The 9,183-nt window shown below is 53.5% G+C and overlaps 1 protein-coding gene across 1 annotated transcript; it reads right to left on the bottom strand.

Annotated features, from left to right (window-relative positions):
- Positions 1 to 630: 630 nt before the first annotated feature.
- On the bottom strand, positions 631 to 7,784 carry Slc46a1 (solute carrier family 46 member 1). The gene is made up of 5 exons (XM_059269555.1): positions 7,517 to 7,784; positions 6,317 to 7,169; positions 4,185 to 4,268; positions 1,776 to 1,932; positions 631 to 1,225 (listed from the first exon to the last, which is right to left on the bottom strand). Exons 1-5 carry the CDS (start codon positions 7,742 to 7,744, stop codon positions 1,168 to 1,170), a joined length of 1,380 nt encoding a protein of 459 aa, XP_059125538.1. The 5' UTR covers positions 7,745 to 7,784; the 3' UTR covers positions 631 to 1,167.
- Between the last annotated feature and the right edge of the window lie 1,399 nt (positions 7,785 to 9,183).

Raw genomic sequence — 9,183 nt, 5'->3', positions numbered from 1 at the left:
AGAGGGGCAGTGAGAGAGGGGTGTGGAGGCAGGATGGACCCCGCTGCAGTTCAGTGAGCCTTCATTTTCCCTGGGAGAATTGTCTTTTACCTGCATGGTTTCCAGCCAGGAAACTGCCTCGCAGGGTAGGTAGGTGGGTAAGTGCAGATGGTCTAGCTCTCAGGGACAGTTCCGGTTCAAAGAATCACAACCCCCTCCCCTGCCCCCACTTTGGGTCGGCTTGATGGGGAGACTGCCAGTAGCCAAAAACAGCATCTTCACAACAGGCCAGAGTCTGCCTTTCAGCTCTGGATCCATGGAAGCAGGAAGGCTGGTCTCGACGCGTGCGTGCACACACACACACACACACACCCCACACACACACACTGTGTGGGAGGGCCAAATGGCAGCCCAGAGAGATCCTGCTGGGGCTAGTGTAGCCATGAAGCCAGCCAGGGAGTGAGTGACTCACCTGACCTGACTCAGGAAGAGCAGCCAGGGCTTGGGCCCAAGTGTCTCCGCTGCTCTGATGACACCTCACAAGCCTTTCACCCCTCAGCAGCTTAGAAAGATGGAGCTTGGAGGGACATGCCAGAGCCAACCCCACAGGCAGCTCAGGAACTCCAGCCCCGCAGCTGCTGGTGTCTGACCTGTGCCAAACACGCCAAGAGCAGAAAGGCAGAAAGCCCCAAAGCCCCGTGACTCTTCAGTCTGGCTCAAACAATTTACTGTGACAAGTGACATGGCTGGGGTCAAGGGTGGTGGGGTCAAGGGCTGATTCCCAACCACAGACGAGGCTTCTGCCTCTGGGCCAACACTCCCCCAGGTACCATACTTCTCATTGGGGCTGAATGGAGGCCACTGCACACATCAGGGACCTAGAACCACGGGCTGGAAGGAGAGGTTGGTTCTCATGCTTCACTTGGTCCCTGAAGTGCCGTTTCCTTCACTCTGGAGGCTGCTGAATGCTGAATGGCATAAAGGGTCAAGAAACCCCTGGCTCAAGTGGCTCCCCGTAGCCTGCCCTGAGTGGGCCTGTCCTGGTTAGACTGGAGACCCTACGCAGGGACTGGCTTAGTGGGAGGCCAGGTGGCGCCCCTAACTGGCTTGAGCACCCTGTCCAAAGTGAGTACTGCCCTCAGAGGGCTGGCTGGTGCGGGTCCACTGTTCCTCATGGCCTCTGGCAGATCAGGAACTGTGAGGAAACTGCTGGAATTCAGCACGTGGATTAACCTTCTCCAGCACCCTGTGAGAGACCAGAGAGATGGTTCAGAATTGACATGGGAAGCCCCCAAGCCCAGTCTGGAGAGGTGACATGGGACTGACTTGGGTGGGCAGTTCCAGGTGTCTCCCTCCCCAAGCGAACAGGCATAGGACAATGTCCACAGGCAGAGGGCTCTGGAGAAGAACTCTTAAGACTTCAGTGGGTCAGCCTAGCCTGGGGCTCAGTCACAAGTAGCCAAGTAAGTTCTCTTCCTGTTAACACAGTTTGGCCACTGTAGTCCTATCTGCAATGTGAGGATGGGGCAGGCCGAGGGGCCCTGATAGAGAGGCCTTGTCAAGCAGTAGTGTTAACCTGACCCCTTGCCACAATGTCCCTCTACCTTGCTCTGGAGATGGCTCCTAAAAGATCAGGCAGCCACCTGCATGGGGTAGGGTTAGCCCTGGATGACATATCTAAAGGACAAGGGTTCCAGGAGCAAAGCTGCCATTTTGAGTTAGGAGCAGGAGCAAGAGGAAACCCCTAGGAAAGTAAGACACCATGATGAGCGGGCAAGGTCAGGGCCCTCGATTACCCGATCAGAATGGCCGGGATGAAGAGGAGGCCAGCTCCCAGGAGGAAGGGGAAGCCCTTCATGAAGTTCAGAGTGGCTGGGTAGAGTGAGTTGAAGATGCCAGAGGCCGTCAGCATGGCCAAGCTATTCACACAGGCCACAGCAGAAAAAAGAGCACCTGGGAGGGATAAAGACCACACTTCAGAGTTGGAAAAACCCAGGGTCAAATGAGGGCAGTACCACCCCACAGCTGGATGACCTGGGGCGAGACAACTGGTCACCCTTTCCTGTGCCTCCTACTCTGTGCTGTGGTAAAGACTCAATGAAGTTATACATGGGAAGCGCCTGGCAGAGGGACCATTAGATACACAGCTGTTGATTGTTATTAAATTCACAGAAAAGCCTGCGCAGTACCTTCTACTTAAAACATTATTAACGTGTATGGGTGTTTTGCCTGCATGTATGACTCTGCACCACGTGCATGCCTGGTGCCCTTGGGAACTAGAAGAGGGTGTCAGACTCTCTGGAAATGGAGTTACAGATGGCTGCGAGTCATCACGTGGGTGCTGGGAACAGAACCCTGGTCCTCTGGAAGAGTAGCCAGTGCTATTAAATGCTGAGCCAGCTCTGCAGCCCCAGCTTGGTTTGTTTTACGAAATAGTCTCGCTATGTAGCTTAGGTTGCCCTTAAACTTGCAATCCTCCTGCCTCAGCCTCAAGTGCTAGGATTTTGAGGATGTACCACCACGATGACTTCTTTTAAGAATGTATTTTTTTTATCACATTCACCCATGTGCGTGCGTGCGTCACTTGAGCCAAGCATGTGGGGGGTGGGGGTCAGAGGACAACTTTCAGGAGCTGGCTCTCCTCCCATGTGGGCTCTAGATGGTGAACTCTGGTCATCAGGCTTGGTGACAGGTGCTTTCGCCTGCCTGGTCTTGCCAGTACTACACATGATGAAGTCTAATGGACGCCTGATAGGCTTCCTCGCTTTGGAAGCATCATTTGATCCCAAGTTCCAACACTCACAGCTGCGTGCGCACTGAGGCGCTTATCTTTCTGGGTCTCTGGGTCACTGCTCCTCCTCCTGTGAACGGAGGACAAGAGCTATTGTAGGGACTGCCAGTCACTTTAAAATGAAGGGTACCTATCACTGGGGGCCTCCTGGGGGGGGCGCTGTTTTCCCACAGTAGGTACAGTGAAATGTGCTGGGTAAGAAAAGTCCGCTGTCTGCATACATGGTGAAACACAACTGTCATTCCAGCTCTCAGGAAGCTGAGGCAGGAGGATTTTGAGCTCAAGGACAGTTAGGGCTACTTACCAAGACCCTGTTTCAAAATAAAAACAAACGTCTACTGGACGAACGAGGAGGCATTTCAGAACCATAGCCTGTGCCAGAGCCCAGCTCTGTCACCCAGCTGCTGCACATTGAGCGACAACCTCATAGAAACAGAGACTCAACTGTCAGACTATGAGAACCTGCCAGCGTCCGGGGGAACGAAGGTCTCATGTCACAGATGAAGAAACAGTTCCCAAACAAGCCAGGGCTGGAAAGCCCAGCTACAAGACCAAGACCAAATGCTCTTAAAAAAAAAAAAAAAAGCCGGGCGGTGGTGGCGCACGCCTTTAATCCCAGCACTCGGGAGGCAGAGACAGGCGGATCTCTGTGAGTTCGAGGCCAGCCTGGGCTACCAAGTGAGTCCCAGGAAAGGCGCAAAGCTACACAGAGAAACCCTGTCTCGAAAATCCAAAAAAAAAAACACGGAACGGGAGGTGTGTGCATGCGCGGGGTGGAGCTGGATCAGTAGATAAAGCACCCCTATACTAGCACCAGGACCAGAGTTCACATAAAAGCCAGGTGGGTGTGGTAGGCACCCGTAATCCCAGTGCTTGGGAGGTGGAGACAGGAAACCAGGCCAAGTGGTTAGCTAGACTGCCCAAGTCAAAGACTCCATGTTCCTTAAGACACTGAAGTCACAAGCATGTGTGTACACATACATACACATGCATGCATCTCCATCCCATTATTTACTGAGCAACCTTGAAGAACTCAATTTAACCCTCTAGGCCTCTGCTTCATCTGACAGCTGGGAACAACAAAACCTATGGCACAGATCACTTATTCCCTCTGGGCCTGTATACTCTGACCCCAACCAAACAGGAAACCCTGGTATCATCACACCCACTTCACAGATGGGAATGACAAGGCCTGAAGAGATAAACTTGATCATGCTCTACTGATAGCAATCTTAGCTCTGTGGTACAAAAATCCACAGCATCTGTCTCGAGCCAGCCCTGAGCACGTGGTGGAGCACATCTGTCCTGGCTACTTACTCCTCCAGGGTAGAAGACAGGCCATCCTTGACCAGAACAGCCCATCCAGGCAACCTTGGACATGAAGGACCAGGTACAGACTGACCCTGACACTCACCATGCTCCGACTCGCTCACCAGCTTGGAGAGCTTGGCCCGGATGACAGGTGTAGTGACCAATGACAAGAAAAGCAACCCGTAGCCTGCAGGGAGAAACACTGGTCAGGAGAGAGTGATCGAGGCGGGGGTGGGGGGATTGAGGGGTGGGGTGGGGGTGGGGTGGGGTGGGGTGTCCCGACGCAGCAAAGCTCCTACAGACAGCCCAGGAGGGACAGATGTTGGACCCAAGAGGAAAGACAGCAGCTTTCTCCAGGCTCGCCCACCTGTTCACTCTTTCTAAATGAGAGCTGAGCCCTGCCAACTGCTTTACCAAACACCTCTGGTGGCCACTTGGTACTAGAAGGGAGATGGCAGGACTCAGAAAATGAGCATGGGCTTTGGAGCTGGCCCCGAGTTCAAACCCTGTTACCATCGCTTACTGTGTGTGTGTGACCTTGTCTAACAGACTTCCCTGAACCATCTCCTAGCCTGTAAGAGGAAGACCACAGTCCTCTAGTGGAGGATGGTTCTACAGCGTGAGAGGTTGGCTAACAGCCTCAAAGGCAGGCCCTAAACCTGTGAAAAGTGAGTCTCTACAGGTTTAATCAGGAAGGACCTTAAGGGAAGCTCTCCTTTTCATTAAGCTGATAGGGATGTGGCCAGTCTCTAGCAGATGGGATACAGCTTCTCTCCTGGTGCCCGAGCAAGCACTGCCCTGGGACATTCTGATTTCAGCCCAGTGACTCTGATCCTGGACTTCTGGCCTCTAGTACTGAGAGAACACCTCTGATGTTTAACTACACCCTGTGTGACAATCTGCTTCAGCCACTTTGGGATAAGGAGTGACATCTGCGAAGGGCACTTGTTGATGACATAGCATGTGAGTTCCTTTGCTCCTGGCATCCGGCTACCTACAGGCATACAACGTTTGCAATTCTGCTGAGACATTGTGGCACATCTTTATCTCAGTACTTTCAAGGTCTCTGGCCTTGAGTGGATGGGACCCAGTCCCTTCACTGTTAGCCCAGCAGCGGAGTTCACACAGCTGCGCTATCAAACAGCTGACTCTACACAGCGCAGTTCCAGGCTCTCGCAGAATACATTCACCTTTTTTTAGAAAGTTAACTTCTGGGGCTGGAGAGAGGGCTCAGCGGTTAAGAGCACTGACTGCTTTTCCAGAGGACCTGGGTTCAATTCCCAGCAACCACATGGCAGCTCACAACTGTTTGTAACTCGAGTTCCAGGACATCTGGCATCCTCACACAGATATGCAGGGAAAACACCACTGCACATAAAATAAAGTTTTCTTTATTTTATTTTAAAAAAAAAGGAGGTTAACTTCTTCATTCCCTAGCCAGCTGCCCCTCCTCTCAGGAGAGGGAGGGGAGCAGGAGGAAGGGGAAGGAAGGGAGGGAAGAGGAAGTGAGTCGACGGGAATTTTAGAGATTTTGGCTTTTTAACAAACGAGGAAAAAAAAAAAGGCAGAGTAAGGTTGCTAATGCCTGTGATCCCAGGATCTGGGAGGCAGAGGCAGGAGGATCACAAGTTCAACGTCATCTTCGGCTACACAGAAAATCACCTGGCCAAATCTGAGCCTGTTTCTAAACAAATAAATAAGATTCTTAAGGGAGGCCCGGTGATTCTTTTTTTTTTTTTTTTTTTTTTTTTTTGGTTTTTCGAGACAGGGTTTCTCTGTGTAGCTTTGTGCCTTTCCTGGAACTCACTTGGTAGCCCAGGCTGGCCTAGAACTCACAGAGATCCGCCTGGCTCTGCCTCCCGAGTGCTGGGATTAAAGGCGTGCGCCACCGCCGCCCGGCCCGGCCCGGTGATTCTTATCCAAGAGCCAAGGAGCAAGACATTAGTAGCATGGACTTTGCTTACAAACACTATAAATAAGCTATGGGAGGCCAAGGGGTAAAGCAATTAGCTTATGGGCTATGCTTTCGTCTTTTGCTCTGCATTCCTAACAATATTTATGGTTGATAATGTGCATTAATTACTTTGGCCACTGATGCTCTATATTTTCTGTTTATCAGAGATATTATTTTTCTGGGGTTTCTCTGCACAGGCTGAGAGTGTAACTCTGGGTCCAAAGACAAAGGCTTGAACCACATTTGAGAGCAATTAGTGGATGACCCCGTTTTCAGTTTACCTGTGAACATGAGGGGTGTGGTGGTAGCAAATGCAAAGACCACCATGCCCAGGATGTTGAAGGACAGGCCAATCTCAGCCACCCAGGTGTCCGCCAGGCAGTACTGCAGAAGTTTTAGGCCGACCAGGCTGGTGAGGTAGGGTAGGTGCTGGGCTGCAGAGCCATAGCCAACCAACTTGGAGTCCCAGCAGAGGGGCGTACTCAGCTCATAGAGCGTCAGGATGTCCTGAGCCCCAAAGTGCACAGTGACCACAACGAAGATGGACAATGAGTACAGGGCTAGATGCTTCCTGGATTTCTCTGGGGATGGGACCACATACAGCCGGGCAATGGATCGGTGATGGTGGAGCGTGAAAAGCCTGGTGGACTTTGGCTCCTTCACTGTCTCACCAAAACAGAATGCTGCATACAGCGTCACGACGATCAGCAGGGCCAGAGCCAGCCAGAAGGGGTTGGCATAACCCTGGGCCCGGAGCCAATGACCCCCAAGAAGGCTTGCCAGAGTCCCAGCCACACCAATGCATGCTTCCAGCAGAGCCATGCGGAAGGTGCGACTGTGGTTAGAGCTGACATCTGCCACAGAGGCAAAGCTAGCAGCCAGTAGGCCATTGAAGTCTCCTAGCAGGGCACAAAGGACTCGGCCAAGCACGAAGAAGCCGACGTGCAGCTCTAGCTGCACCACGAAGATGGACACCACGACCTGGAGCAGCAGGCCAAGAGAGGACAGCACCAGCAGTGGGCGGCGACCCACGCGGTCACTCCAGGCTCCCAGAAGGGTGGACCAGAAAAGTCCCACCAGGAAGCCGCCCACGTTCATGTAGAGGGTCCAGTGGGAAGTCAGGGTCTCCACTTCCTGTAAAGACAGAATCGCCAGGGCGAAGGCCCTCACTTTGGTTAGCCACCATCATCCTGGGAGCTACAGGGTTGAAGCCTTGCATTGGAGCCCTGAGCCTCTTGGAATGTTACTTGAACTTGTAAAAACAGGCCCTGGATAAGCGTTCCCTCCGTCCCCGCACTTGGGTTAACCCTCCAGGCCAGCCATTCTCTAGGTCCGCACCCCAAAGCAGTGAGCCCGGGTAGGCCCCCTTGGCTCTAGCTCCGCCCACCACGCCACGTGCGTCCCCCTCTCACGGACCCCATCTTCCACAGGCCCCGCCCCGTGCCGTGCTCCGCGTGCACAGCTGCTCTGGTCCCCGCTACCTTCATGATGGGATCCGCGCTTTGGTTCCCGCAGTTCCCCCGGTGGCGGGTGCCATTGTAGCCCAGCTCGGTGCTGAACCGGTGCCACAGGTACTGCGTGGTGAGCGGGCCTTGCAGGACCAGGGCAAAGTTGGCCAGGAAGACCACAGGCTCCACGGGGCCACGGCACAGCACGGCCGCGGCGGGGATGCTGCGGGACGAGCCCACGGGGCTCACGCGCCCCTCCATGCGCGAACGCGGAGGGGCTGGCACCTCGGATCCAGCTGCGGGAGGCCCGGGCCGGTCTGCGCGGTCTGCGCCGGCGCGGGCCTCCTGCTCCTCTCCCAGTTAAAGTCTGGAGGGGCGGGGCATGAGATGTCAGCCTCCAAAACTTTGGCCCGCTGTGCTGTGCTCTAGGCTGGGTGTAGTCGAGTTAGAATCCCTGTGGGGTGACCTCACTTCAAACAGCGCAAAGATAACCGCCTTGCTGCAGCCCTCCCTCCTGGGTCCAGGAACACGCATAAGAATAACTAGGGTATCAATAATTAACATTTATCGAACATTTACTTTGTGCTGGGGCTGGAAATTCTGAGTGTGTATTAATTATCTCGTGGCAGCCTAATAGACCTGCCATTTAGTGATCCGAATCCAGAGATGTAGAAGTCAGATCAATGGGTACGCAGGGCTAGAACTCAAGGCTGGGTATGCCTGCCGTGTGGCGTCCGCAGCGCTGTACAGGGCATCTGTACAAGGACAGCCAGAGCCTGATGGCCCGCGCTGGAGCACTTTATCTGGAAGAAAAGCTGCGTGGAGGCGGGGCCTGTTGGCACAGGCTTTTAATCCCAGCACACCAGAGGCAGAGGCAGGTGGATCTCTGTGAATTCGAAGCCAGCTTGGTCTACACAGGGAATTCCAGGACACCCAAGGCTGTATAGTAAAATCTTGTCCTAAAAAACCAAAACATGCCAGGCGGTGGTGGCGCACGCCTTTAATGTCAGCACTCGGGAGGCAGAGGCAGGCGGATCTCTGTGAGTTCGAGGCCAGCCTGGTCTCCAAAGCGAGTTCCAGGAAAGGCGCAAAGTTACACAGAGAAACCCTGTCTCGAAAAACCAAAAACAACAACAAAAAAACAAAAAGACAAAAACAAAAAACAAACAAAAAACAGAAAGGAAAAGCTGTCTGGAAGAGGTATTGGGAAAGAACGGCGAGATCTGGTACATCGGAAGTGCTATTATTGTTTATACACACTAAGCTAGCCTCAAACTCGTAGAGATCCTCCTGCCTCAGGCTCCTGGGTGCTGGGATTGAAGACGTGCCCACTTGCTATTATACATAATAGCTGTCAGCTATTGCTAATGACTAATGGGTTGTCCCTTGCCCCTGCTCCTGCCCCGGGAGCCTTTCCTGGAGCTAGTTTCACTTCTAGGTCTGGCATCTGATTCTGCAGTTCCCTTAGAGGAGCAGAGTTGAGTCAAGACCGGGAGACGCGTGAGGCCCCTGGGTAGTCCTGTGCTCTGCAGGAACTGGGCCAGAAAGCGGACACCTGCGCTGTTGCTGAGCCGCTCCGACTTCCTGTCTGTAACACCCTTCCTCCGCCATTTCTTCGTTCATTCATCTGAGGCCTTTACTGAGTGCAGTGGAGGTCTGAGAACCGGACATGGAGGGAAACAGACAAAGCCCCGTCCCAG

The sequence above is a fragment of the Peromyscus eremicus genome, chromosome 8a (assembly GCF_949786415.1).
Source record: "Peromyscus eremicus chromosome 8a, PerEre_H2_v1, whole genome shotgun sequence".
Classification (NCBI taxonomy): Eukaryota; Metazoa; Chordata; class Mammalia; order Rodentia; family Cricetidae; genus Peromyscus; species Peromyscus eremicus.
Note: the sequence above shows the minus strand (reverse complement) of the source record. Positions and strands in the feature narration are given on the sequence as shown.

What these genes read in the sequence shown, in the direction of transcription:
- Slc46a1 (XM_059269555.1), bottom strand. Translation starts at nt 7,744, where the DNA reads ATGGAGGGGCGCGTGAGCCCCGTGGGCTCGTCCCGCAGCATCCCCGCC. An exon ending in CACACCCCTCATGTTCACAG is followed by an intron (nt 4,269 to 6,316) that starts GTAAACTGAAAA and finishes TTCTCCCTGCAG; the next exon opens with GCTACGGGTTGCTTTTCTTG. An exon ending in ATCCCGGCCATTCTGATCGG is followed by an intron (nt 1,226 to 1,775) that starts GTAATCGAGGGC and finishes GGTCTCTCACAG; the next exon opens with GGTGCTGGAGAAGGTTAATC.